The following is a 24,498-nucleotide window of genomic DNA, read 5'->3' as shown; positions in this document are numbered from 1 at the left end:
CAAATATATTGGCAGTGCTATAAATTACCTAAATGTCATAATCTTGACTTTTAGCAACATATAATTGTGTAAGGTATTTATAACAGCACTGTATTATTAAATAGTATCTGGAGTTGCAGTAGTTTTTATCAGCACTGAGTCCTCAAAAGCTTTTTATTCTGAAGGGTAACAGAATTTTTATGTAAATATTTGACATATTTTCAATATTATTAGTTCATTAATCTCAAGATACTGAATAAGCATTTCTTAACATTGTAAAGGAATATTTTCATGAAATAAATAGTATCGACTATGTCAAAAATGTTAATAAGTATTCGAATCTCGTATTTCATTCAGTGATAAAGCCAAGCACTCTGCCTCTTAGTTCTGTGATTTTATTTCCCATTATTCTGCTTTCTGTGTTTATTTTTATTTTCGTATTTGTATTTAATAGAAATCCTTTAAGTGGTGACAATGTAATGTTTACCTAAAGGTATAAATAACTTTAGTTAGGATAAAATATATTTGTATGACATAAATATAAAATTTCAAATAATGAGAAATTAAGGCATGAGGGTATTAAACTTGTAATGTTTTCTCACACCTAGTGTAATCTAATGTATGATTTGATCTGGTATTGTCAACTTCAGAAGTCAGAGTTGTATACTTTGAAAAGTAATATTCAGTGTTCTCAATACAAACTTTTGAAGATAGAGTAAAAAAGCTTTTGGGGGGCATTTCTCACTTTTACATGAATTGTAGGAGACTATTTTAAGATTAAGACAGATTTCCAATACAGTGAAATTCTTTCTGCTCTTACACTGTATCCTGTGCAGAATATTCCTGGAATTAAGTAAACGAGCTTAAGTGGTGAATCAACAAATGTGACTAAGTTTCAAGCAGTAGTAAATAGAAGCTGCCTGTAACTCAGGTGAAACAGAGAAATAAGTAAGATTGAAAACCTTATTTACTCTGTAGGTAGAATATCTATGCTTCCATTCATGTATGCATGCATTCATTTATAATCGCTTAGTCTTTAAAAGCCTAGGTTTTGTACTTGTCTGAGAACAATTTCATGGTTGGTTATCTGTCAGACTTTTACAACTTTCTAATGTCAGATTTTTATAACTTTCTAATGCACAAAGAGGACAGTCTAGGGATGACAGTTTGATGTGAACAACTCTAGGTGCAGGCTACTTTTTCAGTTGTTAAAGAGTAGAAATGAAGTTCAGTGGTAGTGCCGCAATAGGAACCTAGGTCTTCTAAAGCCAGTGTTATTAATTCATCTTGTAATCAGTCAAGATCTAGTCAGAAGCTAGACCAGAAATTTGAACAGGGGTAGTATAACAAATTACTGGTAACAGGGATTAACCACTGAAAGCAGTTAAGAGAATTCAAAAGAATACAGGGAAAACAGGTGTAGAGAGCAGCCACTAAATGTAAGTGAAAGGGAGAGTAGCCAAGGGGGAGCAACTTGGAAGACCCCCTCGACGCTCCTGAACTCCTGCTCTTCCAGGCCAGGCTGAGACTCAGATCCCATTAGGCAGGTGTGGTTGTAGCCACTGGATGGTCCACACATTCACGGAGGTGCCACAGACTAGGGCTGGAGAGCAAGAAGCCACTTGCTGGGGTACCAGTAACATTTGCTGGGGAGCTGCTCACTAGGATGCCAGGGAGACTTGCAGGAAAGCCACCTGCTGGAGCGCTGATGACACTCACTAGGATGCTACCCATTGGCATAAAAACAAGAAGGAAAAGCACCAGAACCAGAAAGATAGGCACCTCACTTTGCAGTATCCCTCCAGCATCGTCACTGACAGGACTGCTTGTGCCTGCTGACTACGGAGATACATTTGTAGGGTCCAGCTCCAGTATCACAAAGCCGAGCAAAGACAGGTGAATTAGGAGTTGAGAGGCGATACATTCATAACTGGCGTAACATTCTTAGCTCATGATGTACTGCTTGTGTTTCACATTTTACAGTTATGAGAAGTGATTGTAAACTATGTTACACTTTTTCTGTCCACAATACTTAAGTTTCAGTTCTCAGCTCAGTTAGGAGCCATGCAGCATCTGAAAGACCAGTTGGAGCAACGGACTCGGATGATAGAGGCAAACATTCATCGGCAACAAGAAGAACTAAGAAAAATTCAAGAGCAGCTTCAAATGGTCCATGGTCAAGGGCTTCAGGTAAGTTATTACATTTGAATTCAAGCAAAGCATGCTATTTGCATTTTGGCTTCTTAGGAAATTGACTTTTCTTAATTAAAAGTGAGATGCAAAAGATACATTTCCTCAGTTTAGTTCAATAAATACTCATTGGTTATTTACTCAATAGGATTGTATTAACAGTCTCTAAAGATGATTCATTCCTAAGAGTGTTTCCATCAGCGTCTTTGTTTCTCCAGATTAGAGTCATCTTTTAGCAGGCTAATGTTTAGTGAGCTTTAAACCCATAACATCAAAATACTTTACATGTAGGTACAGAATTTATGACTCAATCATCAGTCATTTTTTAAAAAACATACTAGTAGGTGGGATTCAAATTAGTCTCATTTGGTCAACCAACAAGGCCACTCTAAAGTTATGTCTATCCAAGGAGACTAGGACTTTGGTCAAAGGAAACTTTAAGTGAAGGCTACTTCTGTCTAATGCCGTGAATTATAAATGGTAAGTGATGCAGAGCTGCCAGTCCACAGACCTTTGAGTAGCTCTGAGTTAGGGTAACGCTAGCTGATATAATAATCCCCAACATGTAAAAATGTCAAACAAGTGGAGGTTTTGAAATTTATAACGCTTTTTCTGACAATTAGAAACATGATAGGGTTAGGGTGACGGGAAGAATGAAAATGAGTATCATGTTTTATTCAGCAATTATTTTTTGCTCAGTGTTCATTCAGAATGACTTAGTCTTCTTGTTACTTGCGTTTTAAACTTAATTTTTAGCTTTTTTTTTTTTAATGCTCTCATTCTTTTTAACTTAGAAAGATCATTTCAATGTAATCTTTATTTTTAAAGATGTTTTTACAACAGTCAACCCCTGGATTGAATTTTGGTTCTGTTCAACTTTCTTCTGGAAATTCATCTAATATCCAGCAGCTTGCACCTATAAATATGCAAAGCCAGGTTGTTCAGACTAACCAAATTCAAAGTGGAATGAATACTGGACACATTGGCACAACTCAGCACATGATACAACAGCAGACTTTACAAAGTACATCAAGTCAGGTAACGTTATCGAGTACAGTGGGCTGTGGAGTGTTCAGTGATTGAAATGTATGGTGTTGCTGAAACAAGAATAAAGCTTCATCTTGAACATTACCATATTTAAAACTTTACTAGTAATAGAAACTATAGTATTGAGAGTGATAATTAAAATATTTTGAGCAAAATTGTTCTTAATTGTTGAACATTGAATGCTTTCAGTATTTTGACATTTAAAAATTTTGCAGTTTGCTTAAAATGAACATACGGACTAGTTCTGTGTGTTAACAAAAAAAAGACTTTGACTTGCAAGTGTCTGACTAGGACATATGTTACTATAGGTGAAGACTGTATTGTTAGGGCAGTGATGGCTTAATCAGCATTCTAGGAAATTTTGGTAATTGGTGTGCATCTGTGATTATAAATCTCAAGACTTCAAATGAAATATATAAAAATGTGTAATGTCAGTCACCTACTTTGGGTGTTTGAAGAAATTCTTCATGTATATTTCATATCATCCCTGTTAAGATCATGCTCCTTTTCAAAAGTCATAGCTTACCTTCCAGCAAGATACTGAAGGCTAATTCATTCTCAATGACTACAAGTTATTCCTTGATTTCTCCCAGAGTAATATGTTCTGCCACTTCTTTTTCTGTCATGTCAGCTATTGTTAGAATGATGAGTAATAGAATCATACTTCCTGAATAAATTTTTTTCAGATAATCTATCTGTAAAATCTTCTCTTTCCTAGCAGAATCAACAGAATGTACTGAGCGGGCACAGTCAGCAAACATCTCCTCCCAGTCAGACACAGAGCACTCTTACAGCCCCACTGTACAACACTATGGTGATTTCTCAGCCGACGGCCGGAAGCATGGTCCAGATTCCATCTAGTATGCCACAGAACAGTTCCCAGAGTGCTGCAGTAACTACATTCACTCAGGACAGACAGATAAGGTAGTGGTCATATTTCGTTAGTCATTTCAAAGATGTAAATTGTTTGATTAAAAAGCAATACTTTGCGGCTTCCCTGGTGGCGCAGTGGTTGAGAGTCCGCCTGCCAATGCAGGGGACACGGGTTCGTGCCCCGGTCCGGGAAGATCCCACATGCTGCGAAGCGGCTGGGCCCGTGAGCCATGGCCGCTGAGCCTGTGCGTCCGGAGCCTGTGCTCCACAATGGGAGAGGCCCGCGTACCACAAAAAACAACAACAACAACAACACTTTGATCTTTAAAAACGTGATTTTAATTTGTTGCTAACTCTTGAATTTGAAATAAAAACACAGAATGTATCCATTGTTTACGGACTTTATAATAAAAGAGTAACAACAAGTTTTGTTTTGTTCAGAAATGTGCTAATAAATATTGTAGAATCCAAATTCTACAGCACACTGTTACACAAGTTTTATAATAGGGTTTGTCTATATCACTATAAAACTTTTATCATTTCAGTACAGATGCTGGTGTGTTGTCAGTGTAGTAACAGTGGTTAGGGTGTTTGCTACCATAGTTTATATGTGTTATGGAGTAAGAGTAGCTCACCTTTCTTGATTTGTGTTAAGTACTGTACTACATGCTCAAAATATATTATCTCATTTAATTTTTATTTTTTAAAAAGGGTCTTTTATTTCCCAGGTAAGAATAAAGTGAGTTTTTAATAATTTGGTCAAGGGTCTATAGCTGTTAGGGAGTGAAGAAGGGTATCTGAATTCAAGCCTGGGTGTCTGATTTCAAAGCTCATGTGCTTTAACATATACTATGCTAAAGTTCTGTGGGTGCTTCTAGAAAAACCGCCATCTGTGACTTATTTTAGTCATCCAGATAGCTGACTTAGAAACAAATATTATGAAGAAATACCCTTTTCGAATATTAGGAAGGAGTCTTTCAACAACTATAGGATTTCTAGTCTTAATGATATTTTAAATACATTTTATTTTTTACTAATTTTAGTACAATATAAGTAGGCTGCTGCTTTTATAATAAAACCTTGCTGTTGTATTAGACTGTGTAATAGATTTTATTAAAGTCCTATTAATAATTTCCAGAGAGTAAAGAAGCTTCAGGATTGCAGAAGCAGTAAGAGCAGAGAGAAACTCATTTCTTCTCTTTGGAATTCAGTTCCTTCAAGTTAAAAAGTCCAGCTTTCAGCTTTGACTTCTGAAAGGAAGTATTATGAATATGCTCCACAGAAATACAGAGGACTAGATTTAAAGCCCGAGGGAAAATCCATTAACGTAGAATGTTGACATGCATTTGGGAGGACACAATTTAGCAATTGTTTGTAGACAACGGTTTTTTGAAGGGGGAAAAACATACTTCAGCAGACATTTGAGTGCCTACTTAGATGAGTATGGCGCATTCTTTATCCCAGGACAAAGATCAGACTAGTCAAAGCCATAGAAAGGTAAATAATCAGTATTGTTTGATGTGATAAATCCTTACTAGGTCTTTAGAAAGGAGGAAGTGAGCAGTGTTATGGGTTGAGGCAAGCAGATGAAGAGAGGAGTGTGGTCAGGGAAAGCTTCAGGGAGGAGATACTTGACCTGAGTCTTAAAGAGCTTGGCTTTGGATAAGCATGTGGCAGGGAGTCCAGGAGGGTGTTCTAGGCAAAGGTAGGAGTGTATACAAAGCCACAGAAGTTAAGCCAAAGTAGATTGCAGACTCTTTTAGTGCCAGAGAGGGATGAGGTAGTCTCATAGTTTACCAGTGGGCAGTTGGACAATTCAGATACGAATTACTTCTTAGATTACAGAGAAATTAGTGCTTAGCATTTCTATGATTAAGCCACTTTGTAATGTTATTTGTTTCTTTGTGCTTGCTTTATAGGTAAATTTTTTACTATATATGTTTTTGCATTAAATAATGCGTTTGGTCCTGAAGTATATAATATACAGTATTTTACTTTTAAGATTTGGAATGGATTCAGAATAGATTTATTTTGTCTTATGGAGCATATAAAGTATGTATATGTGCTAAGTTTAATCGTAGTTATGTGCTTTGAACAGTTTGTAATTGCAGCTGTGTCATGCTAAATCGACGGTAGAGTCATGTCTCAATTTCCTCACCGTGATGACCAGTGTTGGAAACTAACTTCATCTCACAGAAAAGGCAGATAGAAATAATATTGTTCCCTGAAGAGGCATCGTTTTTTGTTGTTGTCCTTTTATTAAAGACTGTGGAAGAAGGAAGGTGGGTGGGAGGGAATATTAGTGAATTGTAACACGGTGGGTACTCTGCTCCTTGATAAATTTATAAATTGAGTGTATTTTTATGTACTGTTAGGATGTCATTTAGTTTTGAATTATGTTTATAAGATACAGCTTGCAATGTAAACATCTGTAAACCTAGAGAGTTTTTTAAAAATTCCCTTATGACTGCTTTATTTTGATTAGTTTATTTTCATTAGCAAAATCATGTGTCACATATACCTACCTCCCAAGTACCTAGTAATTTTATAAAAAGAAAAAAGTTGATATTTTTAACAGGTTAAATTTTTTCTTATTGTGGTAGAATATACATAACATAATACTTACTGTGTTAACCATTTTCACACGTACAGTTCATTGACATGAGTGCATTCGCGCCATTGTGACAATCACTACCTTCAGTCGCCAGAATATTTTCTTCTTCCCAAACTGAAAATCTGTATCCATCAGACGGTAACTCCTCACTTCTCGTCCCCCTAGCTCCTGGGAACCACCATTCTACTTTCTAAGCACATAAGCCTGTGACTTTGACTACTCTAGATACCGCATATAAATGGAATCACATAATATATGTCTTTTCTAACTGGCTCATTTCACTTGGCATGATGTCCTCCAGGTTCATCCATGTTATAATATGTGTCAGCGTTTCCTTCCTTTTTAAGGCTAAATAATATTCCATTGTAATGTATATATCACATTTTCTTGATCCATTCATCTACTGATGGACACTTGGGTTGTATCCATCTTTTGACTGTTTTGAATAGCTGCTATGAACATGGGTGTACAAGTATTTATTGGAGTCCCTGTTTTCAGTTCAGAATTGGAATTGCTGGATCATATGGTAGTTACATTTTTAATATATTTGAAAAAACACCATACTGTTTTCCATAGTGGATGAACCACTTTACATTCCCACCAACAGTGCACAAAGGTTCCAATTTCTCCACACCCTTGTCAACACTTTGTTTGATAGTAGCCATCCTAATGGATATGAAGTGGTATCTCCTAGTGGTTTTGATGTGCATTTCCCTAATGATTAGTGATGTTGAACCTCTTTTCAGTGCTTATTGACCATTTGTATATCATCTTTGAAGAAATATCTATTCAAGACTCTTGGCCATTTTTTAATCAGAGTGTGTGTTTGTTGCTACGTTGTAGGATTGCTTTATATTTTCTAGTTATTAACCCCTTATTAGATGTATGATTTGCAAATATTTTCTCCCACTCTGTGGAGTGCCCTTTCACTGTGTTGATAGTGTCCTTTGAAACATAAACATTTTTAATTTTGTTGTACAGTTTATCTATTTTTTCTTTTGTTGTCTGTGCTTTTAGTGTCATATCCAAGAAATTATTGCCCGATCCAGTGTCATGAAACTTTCCCCCTATGTTTTGTTCCAAGAGTTTCATGGTTTCAACATTTATGTTTAGGTCTTTAATCAATTTTGAGTTAATTTTTATATATGACGTAAAGGTCAAATTTCATTCTTTTGCACTTCATTTTGCTCTACACACTTTTGTTTCACTGATATCCCAAAGGGAATCTTTAAAAACATGAAACAAAATTGGAACGTACAGCTTTTAGTATGGCAGTATTAAAAGGGGATTATCTTAGAGTTATACCCTATCAGTTCATTGGCAATATCATGGGTATTATCTTAGAGAAATGTTCAGCCCACCACCTTTCATAATGTATACCTTGTACTTCTGACTCCCTTTCCCGTTCTTTCCTCCTAACAGATTTTCTCAAGGTCAGCAGCTTGTGACCAAGTTAGTAACTGCTCCTGTAGCCTGCGGGGCGGTCGTGGTGCCCAGCGCTATGCTCATGGGTCAGGTGGTGACTGCCTACCCTACCTTTGCTCCACAACCACCGCAGTCACAGACACTGCCGGTCCCACAGCAGCAGCAGCAGCAGCAGCAGCAGCAGCAGCAGAGTTCCCAGGAACAGCAACTCCCTGCAGTGCAGCAGCCGCCGCAGGCGCAGCTGGCTCAACCGCCGCAGCAGTTTTTACAGGTAATTCTCCCCATGCGGAAGCTGTCCCAGACCTGTTTACTTTTATGGAGTGAAATTAGGGATTAAAGGAACATTTTAAAAATGATCTGAGAAGTCCATAAAGGCTCATTGTACGACTTAAATTTATATAAAGACAGAAAGCTTATCCCAGTTGGCTATTTTTTCTTCTCTTGTTCTGTCTTTGGAAAACCTTTAACCTTGCCGTGGAGATAGCCCACTGTCTGAACTGCTGGATAGAGTAAGTGGCTGCTTCTTGCCCATATCAAGGTACTTTACATAGAGCTCTCTCTGGCTAGAGTTTCTGGAATTCAAGCAAAGGCACCTTTCTCTGTTCTCTTGTTTTCCTAGTGGCCCATCAAGCTGTACTCTCTACAGGGCAGAGGTGTTGAAAGGGACTTTTTAAAAAAATTAGTTTAGGCATTATCTTAAATTATTTTATTGGATTAAATTTTATAGTGACTTTTTGGTAATATATTAACATCAGAGGAGATATACTGTGGAGGCATAGCCTGCGCTGAGATTGAGTCACTGCTGTACCACATACTGTGTGAACTTTGGAGGTTACTCAACTTGCTAAAATTCAGTTTCCTCATCTGTAATATGGAGGTGCTAGTAGTTAATATCTCATGGGTAAAAGAAGCATGCAAATCACTGAGTATGGTAGAAGGCACATAACTAGCTTGATTTTGTGACCACTGTCTTGATAAATGTATTAATAGACACTCAGATTAACCAAAATGCAGACACAGATCTCATGTGGGTATATCAGACAGAATCTACTTATCTAAAGGGTGCAGAACAAGGTCACCTAGATCGGGATCCTCAGCAAAGAAATCAGCAGGACAAATTTCTGGACCTCAGTACCCTCATTGGGGGTACACAGTAGCAGACTGTGACATCTGGAAATCCAGCTTTTTCCTTACTGGTCTAAAAGGCCAGCGATTTTGAATGTAGGCTAAGCCAAGATTTGTGCTGGATACCATTCCATGTATGCCAGGTACATATCATCAGTTTTAAAGTTATACAGCATATGGTATGATTAGAAGATTCAGTGTTATACTGTATACTCAGACATAAATACAGTGTTAATTTATCGCCATTGGTGTTCTGGTACAAATATAATTCTGAACTTGGTGATGTGCTAAACTAAAAGAGGTTAGTTGCCTAAATATCTCTGAGAATCATACAACCCCTTAGACCTTAAGCCTACAGTGCAGCCATTAATGACTGGGTTAGCTATTGTTACAAATTAATTAATGACAAGAATTTATAATAAGTTATAAACTATTCTCTAGGGGAAATGTATTCAATGAAAATTAAGCAAAAGCTTAGAAAGGGAGAAGACTTGCCTTAAGAGCTCAGTTTTCTCTCAGGGAACGAGGGCTCTTAAAAGAATGAACATTCTCTTCCACTTTTAAAAAAACATTCCAAAGACATGGAACCACTAAAGAAATAAGATAGGCAATACCCTTTAGAAATACACTCATATGCAGATAGAAATACACAATTTGTCTTTTCTGGTTATATAACACCTAGTTCCAAAGTGTACCTCTGTTGTAACCCTGTAAGGCTCATAAATATCCTGAGTTCTTTTCTTACAAAAGCTGTTCCTAATAACAGAGGGAAAAAGAAAATGTCTCCAGGTCCTTAGCAAAGCTTAATGGCCGTAAAGTTTCAAAGATCTGTCCTTTTGTGTGCGTGTGCAGGTGTCCTTCACATACATTTGCAGAAATCACCCATCACAGTTCCAGTTTAAAATTATGCACCCTGCGTCCAGATGTATTGTCAGTAGTGAGGAAAGACTTTCACTTTCTTTTGGCTAGTTTCCTTTATATCTCTAGAAGGAGCAATTAGGCAAAAGAAACTGAAGTTCATGGACTTGACATTTGCCCAAGGCCACACAGCTAATAAATAGCAGAGCAAAACTCACAGCCAGGGCTTCAGACTTCAGATTGCCCGCTCGCTTTTTGTTTTGCTTTTTCTTTGTTACATCATACTGCTACCTATAGGACATAAGTCTCTGACTTTGCCTGCCCTCATTTTTGTGGTACTTTTAAATAATAATAATGTTAATATTTAATCTTCACAGAAACCCATTGTGGGAGGTACTGTGATTCTCCTTATTTTGTAAATGAAGAAACTGAGGCCCAGAGATGTAAATAGCTTGACCAAGTTACACATCGGGTAAAATGGGGCAGCCAGAGTTTGAACCCAGGCAGTGCACCTCAGGGCCCATGCTCTTGGCCACTGAACTGCTGCTCTCACCAATCAAAAAGCCTGTGCAGAAGGTGTTGTCTGTTTGACCTCAGAATGTTCATGTTTCATATGCTCTTAGCGATGCTTAAATTGTATCATCTGTTTAAAATGTGGTCTTTAGGACATATAAAGTGAAAGAATATGCGTGGTTTGCCTCAGGGCATAGATTGCTTTCTGTACCATAAAACCTCTAGCTCAGTTTCCTTTTAAAAAATGAAATTCTGTTATACTTTCAGGAAGAGGGAAATCCTCATTAGCGTTTTCCAAAATATTATTTTTAAATGAGAAAGCAAAACTTATGTACAGATTTTGTTCCTGCGGAGAGTGGAAAAGTTGAGTAAATCTTAATGTAGACAGTATAGTGCGGGTAAAGCAGTGTTGCATAATCCATTTGTTTTTTTAGACTTCTAGATTGCTCCACGGGAACCCTTCAACTCAGCTTATCCTCTCTGCTGCATTTCCACTACAGCAGAGCACTTTCCCTCAGTCACATCACCAGCAACACCAGTCTCAGCAACAGCAGCAACTGAATCGGCGCAGGACTGACAGTTTGACTGATCCTTCCAAGGTTCAACCACAGTAGCACACACGCTTCCTTTCTGCCCTCAAGGGAGGAAGGGGGTGGCCCATAAAAGAGTTGCTCGGATGATCTGAGGATAGCATGAAGAGTTCCAGTGGTTTCATGAGATGCAGTATTGAGTGTTCTAGTTCCTGGAATTAGTTAGCAGAGAAAATGCTGCCTCGTGCTGCGGATGTGCATTAAATACCAGCCAGCAGGAGATGATCATAGGGCCATAGCCAATCCTGACAGTGTTTTACTTGCCCAGATATTTTTTGATGGAAAAAGAGTATATTGCCAAATGTTAAGAAACTCAGCTATGAAACATGACCTCCAGTGAGTAAGAAAGGCACTAACAATGTTAGTAACTTTGAGTGGTTCTGTGCCTGTTTTCAAGTGTTACAGAGGATACACCACTGCCATGTCAGGGGTTTGCTTACAATGATGCCATGAAGACAGTCCAGTAGACTCAGTAGGCCCCCTTCCCCAACCCCTCTCCCTTTTCGGATAATGATGGAATAGTAATTAATTTCAGAATGTTGTATGAGTTTAAATTCTCTATGTACAGACGCTGTAAAAATAATATTATGTATATGTCTGGATAAAAGGAGAGAAAGCAAAACATTTTGTATGCTGCATGAAAGCATTATCTCATTTAGGTATGAGTAGTTTCCTTAGATTCTGACACCATGTGCAAACTAATACATCCTCTTCTCTCTTTTGTTTACCATACAGTAGTGTTCTCTTCAGTTTCCGGGGCACAAGTCTTTTTATGTTCATACTTTGGCTGTGATGTCACAGTTTGTTCAGTGAGGTATGATGTGCTGCTGGGAATGGATTTTTTTTTTCAGGTTAAATTATTTGAAACAGGATTTTCAAGTTACTCAGAAATATCCCTCATTTCATTATTTTTCAATTATGTTTGAAAATAGGATTTGCACTGCTTTATTTTAAGATGGTTGGGAGTTTTGATCACATATTTTGATCTAGTTCATAGTTGGAAATAGTTGTGTAAATGGTTTTTAACAAGCCTGAAAGTAATTTCAAGAATGTTTCAGTTATAGGAGTGAATTTGCACACAAAATATTTTAGGCACTTTTTAACGTTCTCACTGGTGGGAATTTTAACTTTTAGGATTTGTTGGAACCTTTTTATTATCCCCACAATTTCAATGCTTCTTTTAGTCAGAAATGATTCAGGGTTATTTGAGGAAAAAAAAAAAACAAAAAAAAACAACCCATTGTGCCTTGATTTTGATTCAGGTGATAACTCACCATCTTGAGCTCATCGTCTGGTTTCAGTAGCAGTTTTGAAATCTTGGTACATTTTTAATAGCATGTGGGTGTCAGTGCCATTAAGTTTCTAATGAAGACTGCTTTGAGTCTCTTGGTTTAGAGGTACAAATAATTTCAAAATAAAAGATGACATCCTAATGATACATCAGAGTTACTAATGTGATCACAAAGTTGTTTTGCTAAATCATCATTTTCCTTAAAGCTATGTAGTCATTTAGTAATTACCAGTAAATATTTGCTCAATGTGATCTTAAAATCCTGTGAAGAAAAAAGAAGGGGTAGGAATTGGCTTTGCCTTCACTACAGCAGTAGAATATTGTAGCTCACATGCTTCATAAACATGAACTAAGATTTCATTTGTTAATACATTCTAAAGGTAGTAAGTTCCAACCAGAATTACGTACATTAAAAAAAAAAGCATTTTATAGATTTTATGGTACTAGTAATTAAATTTATAACTACAGAACAAAGGAAAATTAATGGGAAAAAATCTTATTAGAATATCAAAAATTATTACTGAGGAAAGGGAAGACAGCAAGCTATAATAAATCAAAATTGACCTTAAAAGAAAATGTGTAACAGAATTGAGGTTGTTAAGTAGAAAAGATTTCAGCAATGAAAATAATCTAGTACAGAATTGCTAGATAAAGGAGTCAGGGGAACTCTCAGTCAGTTCTTAAGACTTTTCTGTTCTCAGCTTTGCTATCATCCTTAAGGGGTATACTTTGTCTTTCTGTAGAAAACCATGCCTGGCCACACATAAACTAGAAAATTAATGTTGAAAACAACCAAAGAGACTTGGTACCTACCCTTCTACAAAAGAAGTGTTACTAGATGCCAATCAGTAATTAACATATCAAGGAGCTCCTCTTCTAGCTAAATGATCATGACTTTCTCATGAATGTCAAGAATAAATGTCGGAATATCTGTGTACTTGAGCATATGTACACGTGGACAACATTGATGTTGTAGAGTATGGCAACAGTATTTTTTTCCCCTTTCAGATTGCCTTTCTTAACCTTATCATGCCATTCCATATATATCTGAGTTGTGCCTCATTTATTTATTGGCAATATGTAGTGATACAGATTTAGCAAACAAAAGATATGATGAACTATCATATTAAGGTTTATTTTCTAAGTCCCATATGTAAAAAGAAAGATGGTGAACCGTGAGTACTGTGTACTTAGGTTAACACAAGCAAAGTATAAGACAAGCCACGAGGTAAATCTGTAGACTGTTTGTGCACATTCTCCTCCACCAGTCCCTTCAAGCATTTTTTCATCCTCACAAATATTTGGGAAAGAAAATTAGACAAGATTTTGCTTTACAATTCCTGCTGTTCCTCACAGCTCATTTTTTTCCTGCTTAGAATTGGTTGCTACACTTAAAGGAGCAGCTTTTCTTTTGCTGTCAGAATGAAGTGTTGGATCAGAAGAGCTAGTAACTGCCTCTCAGCTCCTCCTTTAACTTGGTTTCCTCCTGCTTCCCTGGAACTTGGGCTGCAGAGCAGTCCCTGTCCCCTCCTCCGTGCATTGAGACTTGAGCATTCTGATGAAGATTCAGCAGTGGCCTGTTCTTCATTCATTTCTGTAGCCAAAGTTGTTCATTAAAATCCAAATCTAAGTCATGAAAAAATACCAAATAGGAACACCTTTCAACTACTTAAAAATCTTATCTTCCCTCTGCTTTACTCTCATAGATCCTCGGTTTTTCTTAAAAAACACTTGATTCTGGGTGGCAGTCATCAGGTGTTACCTTCTTTGGACTGCTGTGGCACTGGGTGAGTCACTGTTGTTCTCACAGCTACCAGTGAGGACTGTAAGGGTTCATGAAGTTGCTGCCACGACTGGCGTCAGACCAGAACCAAGACACTCAAAAGCACTTCAGTTTTTGAGTGAAAATATTGGGAGAAAAGCAAATACGGGGGAAGATGGGGGCAGCGTGTGAGTAAATACTACAGTTCAGTCTCCCAACTCCGTCCCAGGTTGAGGGGGTAATTTGAGTCCTGTGCTCTGCTTTGTCACGTAAATCTGGTTTAGGAATGTACTAGTAATAAAAGGATGCCAGTGACTTTGAACAGTTTGTTGTAGAATTCTCAGTGTAGATTCGTGAAAGTGTTGTAATTCTTCAGAAGTGCTTGGGTTGTTGGTCATTGCCTTAAAGCGGTCTGCTTGCAGTTAGTTAAGGGCACTGCTTGTTGAAGGGAGATGAGCCCTTGTTCAAGAAGCCTTAGGAAGGGGCCCCTTAAAATAGTACTCTATTTGCCGGCTCTACACAGACAGGTGAAAATTATTTTAAACTGGAAGTTACTCAACGTGTTTTAAGATGTCTCCACGACATTGAGGTAGCCTTTTTTTTTTTTTTAAAGTGGACTGCAAATAGCATTTTGCTCTGGTATTGCTCATTTCTACTTTTTTTCTTTTCCTATATTTCTCTGGTAATTGAAAGTTTGTTGACGAACATTTGTGTAAAACTCATTCAAGTCTATAACCTTTCCAATGTCTGTGACCCTGTTCTTAGTCCCTCGGGAGTCAGTGTTGGAAGGTATAAACACTGGATATTATTATTGCTGAGTGAGTCTAGCCAGGAATAAGCTGATTGGAATTTTTAAACAGAGGAAAAGAAACAGCACAAAGGCACTTGCCATTTTATAGTGATTGGAGGAAAAGAGTCTTTTGTTTGGGGTGGGTGAGCGTTCTTCCAAAAGGAGCTTCTGAAGTAATTGCAAAGGAAAAGAGTTGACTATTTTTATAGCATATTTAATATATTTGTATATAACTATGAATATAATAGGAACCCTTCACATGCCTCCCCCCTTTTCTAATTTACTTCCCCTTTTGCCATAGCTCTAGCTTAGCCTCATCCGCATGGGTAACGTGCCTATTGTCAGCCTACCAAGAGATAGTGCTGCTGCTTTCTGAGACAGGTGAGAAGACCCAACTCTCATGCCTGGGGATCCTTTATATAGGAATAGCACACACTTCGCAGACAACACACCACAGTCTAAAAGCATCATTTTGAAAGGTAACAAGCACTTTATTGCAATTACTCATTTTGATAAAGTTTATTATCTTAGATACTACCATTTCTAAAGGATCCCCGAATCATCACTTAGGTGAAATTTTTAAATGACACATTTCTGAGAAATGTTTAGATCCAGTGAACCATAGTAGGTTTATGGGAGTGATTTCATGGTAGCCAAATGAACTTTGACTTTTGTTTTGAATGTGGTGGAGTCAAGAGACTGTGGATGCCTAGCTCCATTTAGACACTATTGTAAACCTATCTTGCCTAATGTGTGGACACCAAAAGAGACCAATGAGCCTGTTTATTTTCAGAGGTCTAGGAGAATTGCATCAGTGTGAATAGATGTATAGAACTAACCTAAAAGTGATTGGTAGTCATATTTTAGAATACAGTAATTTCAAGAATTATTCTGGGTGTTTTAAATGTGCTCTGAAATGTTGGCATGTCATTTCAGTGTTTCCATTTGAATTGCTCTTGTAATATTTTTGCACAGAAAGGACTGAGAAAGACTACTTTGGTTGAAGAAAAGGAAAAATAATAATAATTTGGTCATATTTTAATGTCTCCTGTGGAAACACTGGGGATGAATTTTGTTGGTACAGTTATTAATTCAGGATGTTTGAAACAGTATTGAACAGCTCACAAGAAACTAAGCAAACGTGGATATTAAAAATTAAAACTTTCTTTCCATGTGACTGTTTTGCATACTTTTTCCCCATGTCATAATTTAACACTACATTCCTTGTTTTTGTTAAATAAAATAATACTTTGCAGGTTCTGTTTTTGAGTATTTAACAATATTTTGTAAGCTGCCTGAGTTTTCCTAGGGAAACGTTCTTTAGTGAAATAGTTTATGAAGAGGTATTAAGTGAAAGTCCATCACCACCACCAGCAAATACTGAGGTGCTGCATTAAGTGACAATCAAAATAGTATTTATGGGAGAATTTAGAAAGTGGTTTTTAAAGAAGCAATTGCTTTGAAAGCAGTTCTCTGGGTTTCTTGAATAAAAATGGCTAAATGTATTTATTTATATTTTTAAATATCTTTGTGTTCTGTTTTCTCATCAGAGTGATTTCACAGCGTATTTAATTGTGGTTTGTTTTGTTTTGCCTTGTAATCTTCTATGTGGAGGACTGGCTCTTCCCATCTGGGGTGCAGTCCTTAGCCCTCGCGACGCCTCTTCATGGCGATTGGAACCTGTTCCACTTCAGGACAGCAGTGGAGCCCCAGTCCAGATGCCCCTGTGCTTCCCTGCTGTTCTCAACTTAGATAGGAAACAGTAAAGGTAACTCCTTTCAAATCTGCTTCATATAGCTCCAAGTTTTTTCTAGTTTCACTTGCTGCCTTTTCTATTTTATGGGCACTTTTAATATGATAACTTCCCCAACACAGCCGAACGCCAGTATGACAGAACCCAAAACACGCGCTGCCTGTTTGGGAAAATGTTATTAAAACGGTCAGCATCTTCTAATGGCCGTCACTATCATATCCATATTAAAATCCATCTAAAGTCCTTAAATATAGGTGGAATACTGCAAACTCTTCTACAGAAAACATTTGCTGTGTTTATATAGTGTAGTGTTGCTTGGTCCTTTAAAAACAAAGCCACACCAAACCTCCATACACAGCATTGTCCAATAAAGCAGTGTTTCAACATTTGAGGCCTAGAAATTTGAGGATACTTCTTGCTGGTCTGTATTGGAACAGAATTCCCCACCTTAGGGCTCCCAGAGTAGTTCTTGAGTCCCACAGCCCAGGTCCAGAGCACGCTCTAGCTTTGGGGATCCCTTAGAGAATGGTAATTAAAGGAGGTCAACCACCAGTTGGATTTAATGATATAAAAAATGTTTCTTGACTCTAAGGGTTAAATTGGAGACACGATGTCTTTAAATGTATGCTTTTTAGTTTCTGAGGAAACAAACGGTGACATTGCTTTAAAAACTACATTCAGATGTTTTATGATGTGTATTTTGAGTTGGCCTATACTGGTACAGATTCACTGCTGGCAATGGTTGTACCAATACTAAAGAGTTCAAATGTTAGGAAAGCCCTGTTATCTATCTTCAGATTGATGTATTATGTAACCGGACAATCACCATCAAGCAAAAAGAAGAGGAATCCTTTTCCTTTATAGATGTCAGCCAGAGCAGCTGTAATTTAGATCATCCTAGAATTACTCTGAAGTCTGTTTTATCATATGGTGTAAGTCGGGGAGGGTGCTCAGTATGGCACTTGCACATTCATTCTATGTAAAGACTGAAGCCCAAAGACGAGTTAAATTCAGTGCTGTATTGAAACCAGTCAGTGCAAAAAAAAAAAAAAAAGTTTTATCTCTGTAAATTTTTAATTGTTAATTTAACATCAGTTGGTAATTGTAAAAACACACACCAAATTCTTTCTAATGTTCTGTGTGGTTCTTAGTGTACTACTCTTGACATTGATGTGTCCTTACTGCTTGGTTCTTGGTTTTAAATTAAAATTAGATATAGCCTGTCATTCTTCCTTCTGAAAGGGTGGAGCTATAAATGGCTAAGAATACCTTTTTTTTCCTAAAGCAAACATTTCATTGAAATCCAGATTGATTTACAAAAACAAGACTGACATTTTCCAAGTAATAACTTCAGCCCAAATCCTAAATTACACAGAAGCACAATGGGATAATGAATGGTTTCAACGGTGCTATAATAGGTTCTCTGCTGATTTTCATGAGCTATGTTTGGAAATTCAATATTATATAAAATGCGGATCATTTTGTTACTTATTTAAATATTGCCATTTTAATTTGGTGTTACAATTGGTCACACTTGTTTCTCAGAGCTGTCCTTTGAGAACAGGTAAAGTGTTAATTAGCCTACCTCCACTCAGGCCTCTTGCTGTATAATCATTTTTCCAGGTTATGATGTGCACAGTTTTTAAAAACTGTATGTACTATTACAATGCTCTTTCCCATACTCTTGTATTCAGAACCTAAAATTATAGCAAAAGAGCCAAGCAGTAGCATTGAGTTTTTTTTTATAAATGTAAAATTAATTAGATTCAGACTTTGTTTCCTTATTCAGTTTTAAAAATAAAAAATACCTCAGTGCTGTTTTCCAGTATCACCTGCATTTCTCAAAGAAATAACACCTGCTTTATGTGGCACATAACTTGTAAGAATCACATTATTTTGGATTTTAAAGAATATTAAATATTTTAAAAGCACTACCAATGACATTTTTTCCTCTCTTTTATTCAGCAATGGAGTGTAACTGCATTAGCAATTTTTACCTTGTAGCTAAGGTCTGAGCTGCCAAATTCTCTGAGTAGTTGTGTCCTGTTACAAGATTGTGGTGCCTCAGAAAGCTTCGCTGTTATTCGCCGTTAAGCTGGTGCTGGGACCAGGCGGCCTGCACTTCCAGGTGTGGGCTATGATGGTACCAGCTACTTTCTAACAAGGAAGTATCCTTTCTATTCTTGGAAAAGAAATAATGCAATTCCTCACTTATTCTGTTTGTAATAATCTAAGGCAGTATTAGGGGTATTTAACTCCAGAGAATTCTGGTGTAGTTTCAGGATTTAACCTGAGATTTCTTTGAAGTGCTTTATCTTAACTCATGGACATTGTGGTTTCTTTACGCTGTAACACACACTTTTCATGGTAGAGAACTCCTTAAAAGTTTCTAAAAATGACTTTTTCAGAAATATGTGAACTGCTGCTTTTTAACTGACACTTTTAGATCTCCTCACAGTAATGGTTACTACTGCAGAATGACTGCTGTATTGAGAATGCTGGGTGATTAACGAGATTATTTCACAATCTGTTCAAGTTACAAATGACTGTACATTGTGAACTTTGTAGTAGCTCAGTAAACCTGACTTGCTCTGGGTCTGCTATTACTTCACACAAGGAACATGTGGGAGTTTCTATAGAACAACTGTCCCTTCAGGTCTCTAGAGGCTTCTGATGGCAGTGTTATTGCATATGGTAACAGAGCCTATGAGGCTGGGAGAAAACAGTTATGCTGCTTGGACGGAACAGTTAGTACTCAAGTTAGAAGAGACTTACTTACTTAAATGACAGTGATTACTGAAGTTGCTATGATAACATGAGGTGCCCTTCACCATAATCGGTGATTATGGTCTCTAGAAGTAAACTGGCTTGACTCCCTGCTCTACCATGTAACCCTGGATGAGTTAACCCTTTTTTTTAACTTTTTATTAGTAGCTACTCCCTCACAGAACTGTGTGAAGGTTAAGACAGTGCTTTAGAACAATGCTTTGCTACTGTTTTTTATATCAGCTTTAGAAACTGGTCTATAAATGTTAATGATTTGATAAATTAGAGTTATGAACTTGCATAACACACAAGGAAAAACAAGCACTGGTCATAACACTTTTTTATTTATGTTGTATCTTTGTTACATTGTTTATTCAATATAGAAAAAATATGAATACACTCACGGTATTCTCTTTTAATTTGGTAATTCCACATGGTCAAATATTGACTGACTGTTATTATATTGGGTTTCCTACCCAATTGAAAAAAAGAATGGACCTGGCAGACAATTCTTGTCATGTTATTAACAGTAATACATTTCCCTTGCTCTTAAAAAAAACATACAAACAAAAACCCTAATTTTTTTTTTTTTTTTTTGCGATACACAGGCCTCTCACTGTTGTGGCCTCTCCCGTTGCGGAGCGCAGGCTCAGCGGCCATGGCTCACGGGCCCAGCCGCTCCGCGGCATGTGGGATCCTCCCGGACCGGGGCACGAACCCGTGTCCCCTGCATCGGCAGGCGGACTCTCAATCACTGTGCCACCAGGGAAGCCCCAAAAACCTAATTTTGAAAAGACTTCTGATTATTCTGATAAACCACTGCTTACTGGCTCAGGAAAATGTTTTAAAAGATAGCTAGATGATAGAAATTAATTCATTCTTTCCCCCAGGAAAAATTTTAAGGTAAACAAACGTCGTAAAACACCTCAGTTATTCAGGACAAAACTCATAGTCCTTGCAAAGGGGTCAGTGCTGAAAGAGAATCAAGTGGCAGGCCCCCTGCCGAACAATGGCTCTCTATATACTACCCTCACCTCGCCCCGGCCAAGAAAAGGAGACCATATTCACATAATTAAGCTGGAGAAAAGAAAAAATCCACACTTAGATATCAGTTGTTTTTTTTTAAAAAAAAATCCATTTCGCAAATAGAATCAGTGATTATTTCTCTTGGACATAATACTTCATTAAATGGGTCAAACTCAAATCAATGCTACAAAATACAGTATTTTCCATCACTTTTAGTTATAATATACACTATGTACATAGTTCACCTATCTTAGACTAAATATAAATGAACAGTATCATGTTAAAAACCAGAATCAGGACTTATAAATAGTGCAGAAAACGCAAATGCCAAAAATACGATGCCTCCTATGATTGTCACTGTAAGAGAACAGAAAAAAATTTAAGGCAAAATTCCTCTAAATAAGCCCTGATGTTGCCTATTAGTCTTCTAATCTAGTAAACTAACATTAAAAACAAATTAGGAATACTTGAACAAATTAGAAACACTTCAACCTCATTTCCACAGCAAAATACTTAACATGCCCGACTGTGAACAGTTAAGAATCAGTTTATTTTCCAGCACTCTTTTACTAACAGAATTATTAAATTGAAACAGTGCTGACAAGCAACAATAGAACTATAACTCATCTTAAAAGCCAATTATATAAGAGAATTTTCAACAACTTCTGACCACCAAAGAGACTATTTTTATTCCATCTTTAAGATCTATCAGCTACGTAGGAAATTTTCAGCTGAATCAGTAAATATGGTCTCCATCTATGATTGCCAATCCCGAAGACACATTTTCAAAGCTAAAAAGTTCTCGTATTTCCACAGGGTTGTTTCACTGACTTAAATATGTTGACAGAAAGCTACTATGAATCCAGTAATGCTTTGAGATGGTTCTGTATTTTACTAACACCTCCAAGTGAAAAACAGTCCATGTTTGCCACAGCAGAGCCAGTACGTTGGACCTCTAAGAGATTATCGTAGCAAAGACCAAGTCTGCTTCAGAAGAAACACGTTCTCTTTTCTAACCTCAGTGATTCTAAAAGTTAAAATAAATGGAATTTTCTTTCTAATTAAAAAAAGAAAAAAAGACTTACCAGTTCTGACAGAGATTTTTTGTGCTATCATTCTTCCTCCAATTACTGCCAGTCCAGTGCAGAGGCAGTGTCCCACTGTTCCACCCACTGCTACGCCATAGGGGTCCTGGAAACATACCATTAATTTAAAACCAAGGTTGAAACTGCTACCTGAGAAAGATAACTATCAAGCAATGAAAACAGAGGTCAGTAACAACAACAAAAAAAAGCATAAAACAATTCTATGAATTAGCTGTTTAATTTATGAAAAGTGTCATGGCTGCTTGAAAGAATATGTTCCATTTATACCTAGGACTAGAGATAAAAGAAGAATAAACTCAAATCAATGTAGATCAAAGTAACCTAATTCAACCTTTCAGCAGTTGTTGAACTTACTTCACAGGCACTATTTAGCTCTTAAGTGACAAGTGCCAAGGAGACGTACCCTAGACACCTCTTCCCTCAGGCAGTATTTGATACTGTCTAGAAACTACATAAGAGCGTAGCCTCACTGTACTTCCTAAGAACAGAGACCCTGCCTCTCAGTCTCCACTGTGTCCCAGTGCTTTACCTCAGTGTCAGGACACAGTATTCATTCAGTAAACACCTGCCACCAAAGCAAACTGGAGGCACTCAGATTGGGAAGACCAGTGAAAGTTTTCCAGAAAAGACAGCCCTGAAGCACAAGCGGAAGCACCTGACCTGGCAGCAGGCCAGCAGCAAGAGGCAGCTGCGGAGCACTTGAGTGTTTCTAGAGAGAACCAGTGAGTCACGAGAGGAGGAGTCCCATCAAGGAGGGGGCTGGGTCATGAAGGACCTGTACAAGCTTAGAGTTCAGACTTTTTAAGACACTGGTTTTTATCTGGGGAGTGACAGACAGGTTATGCTTTAAAAGTCGAGTCTAGAGAGTGCACTGGAGGGGAAGAAGACTGAAGGCAAAGTGATCAATCGAGAGGCTACAGCAATAGCCCTGGGAAGAGACAGTGCTGGCCTGGATTGGCATGGGAGACTAGGCAGAGAAAAGCAGACAGATTCGAGAGAAACTGAGGCACTACTGATATACCTTAGTGGTAAGTGAATGATAGGAAATGAAAAAAATCAGGCCTGACACTTGAGTTCCTCACCCATAATTCTCTAGATGAATTATGGCAATACCAATGTGATTTAAAAGGTAGAGGAAGCAAGGGAGAAAGGGTTTGTGGCTGCCAACAAAGGAGTTAAAAGTAGAGAAGTTCAAGAATCAGTTGAGTTCAATGGAGAAGAAGTGATGGGACTGAACATCATAACCCCAGGAGAGAATGTAGGAAAGCGCTGACGATACGATCATGAGGAAAGCAACACTGAAGAGCTGACAGGGGAAGAGGAGCCCAAGGGAGACTGAACAGGTGGCCAAGCAATTAGCCTCCCAAGATGACCACGGCAAGCCCCACTGGTGGCTGCAGTGAACTTAAAGCACCAAATCAACCGGTGAGTCAGAAACTAGAGCCCAGTGGGTTTAGTAAGTAAGGGAGTAGAGCCAACTCCTGTTCCCATCACAGCCAAGCCCTCTGAAACTGAGGGAAGTGGGGGAGGAAAAGGCTTATATTTGGAAGAGAAGCAGAATTGAGGAAGGGGTAAAACTTTTTTAGATGAGAAAAACTTGTGCATATGCTCGCAAAATTGGGCTGGAAGAAAGGCCAAGATTTAAGCTGTAAGTGGGAGCACTGGGGGCTGGAATCCAGAATACAGGTGGGAAAGGACCCACTGTGATGGGTGGCAGTGAAGAAACAATGACCTCTGTTTTCTTCTGTGAAGTGGCAGGAGGCCTGTTTGCTGGGGTGGGCAGTGTGTGTGTGGACTGGGGAAATGGAGAGAGCTGGAAACTGTCTGTGAGGAATGGAAGAGTGGGACCACATTTCCTAAATTCTGTTATAACCTCTAAAACTAATATCCCAGAAGATGGTTTCATTCTATTTGAAAGTGACACTTGAAAAATTACTGGATTTAAATAAAATTAAATGGTTCCTTTAATACAGCATTTTTCAGAGTCTTTGGTATTTTGTATACTCCATCTTCAAAACAAAAAAACCAGGATATATTATTTGCCAAATCTATTTGACCCTGGAAACTTTTTCCTCAATTTTTTTTTTTTTTTTTTGCTTAGTACCCATTAACATCTCAAAGGATACTAGGATTCTGTGACATCCAAACTGAGAACACTGAATTCTACTGGGAGCAGAAATGAAGTTCAGACTAAAATGGACTGGACTAGACTACTGCATGGGTTATACAAAAAAGTTACCAAAAAAAATTAGGAAGATTAAAGTAACAAAGACAACTGCATCTGTGCTCATGAAGAGCCCATTGCATGTGCCCGTGGTGCTGCAGTGTGGAAGGTGGCTGACACTGAGTGCTCCCCACAGTGGGGACCCTATGTGCATCACTTTGTTTCAGCTCAGAGCCACCCTGGATGTAGACGCTGCAGTGATGTGCTCGCATGGCCAGAGACTCAACCCCAGGCCACAGGTGCCGCACTGCTGGCAGGGAGCAGACCCTGGGGGCTCAGGGAGTCTCGAGCCTGTCCCAAGTCGCTCGTGCCGCTTAGACGACAGTATTAAGAAAAATGCAATGATTCTGCCGTCACGACAGCTCACATGGCAGAACCAACCGCCACAGAATGATCACTTGCTTTCAAGTCCCAATTCTGACAATCTGAGTGCCAATAAAAAAGGCTGGAGACCAAGAAAAATATAGGTCAAAGCCATTAAAATGACATTTTAAAAGAAAGCTTATGTTTAAATACGGGACTCAAATGAAAAATCGAGTTCCTTTTTTTCCGCATTTTTGAGGCTT

The 24,498-nt window shown here is 37.9% G+C and overlaps 2 protein-coding genes across 21 annotated transcripts in view; one reads left to right on the top strand and one right to left on the bottom strand.

Annotated features, from left to right (window-relative positions):
• CLOCK (clock circadian regulator) overlaps positions 1–23,683 on the top strand; it is a 140,265-nt gene extending 116,582 nt beyond the window's left edge. For 19 of the 20 annotated variants that reach the window (XM_060299371.1, XM_060299369.1, XM_060299364.1 and 16 more), the window contains 5 exons: positions 2,017–2,169; positions 2,998–3,207; positions 3,935–4,140; positions 8,126–8,399; positions 11,059–23,683. In XM_060299371.1, the coding sequence (XP_060155354.1) occupies positions 2,017–2,169; positions 2,998–3,207; positions 3,935–4,140; positions 8,126–8,399; positions 11,059–11,238 (1,023 nt within the window). In that variant the 3' untranslated portion in view covers positions 11,239–23,683. The remainder of the gene's footprint in view (positions 1–2,016; positions 2,170–2,997; positions 3,208–3,934; positions 4,141–8,125; positions 8,400–11,058) is intronic. The other variant, XM_030880589.2, reaches the window with a different exon arrangement.
• TMEM165 (transmembrane protein 165) overlaps positions 19,902–24,498 on the bottom strand; it is a 26,226-nt gene continuing 21,629 nt past the window's right edge. The window contains exons 5-6 of the mRNA XM_030880568.2: positions 21,688–21,793; positions 19,902–20,959 (exon numbers count right to left, since the gene is read on the bottom strand). Of these exons, the coding sequence (XP_030736428.1) occupies positions 20,883–20,959; positions 21,688–21,793 (183 nt within the window). The 3' untranslated portion in view covers positions 19,902–20,882. The remainder of the gene's footprint in view (positions 20,960–21,687; positions 21,794–24,498) is intronic.

This window comes from Globicephala melas, chromosome 5 (assembly GCF_963455315.2).
Source record: "Globicephala melas chromosome 5, mGloMel1.2, whole genome shotgun sequence".
NCBI classification, from domain to species: domain Eukaryota; kingdom Metazoa; phylum Chordata; class Mammalia; order Artiodactyla; family Delphinidae; genus Globicephala; species Globicephala melas.
Note: the sequence above shows the minus strand (reverse complement) of the source record. Positions and strands in the feature narration are given on the sequence as shown.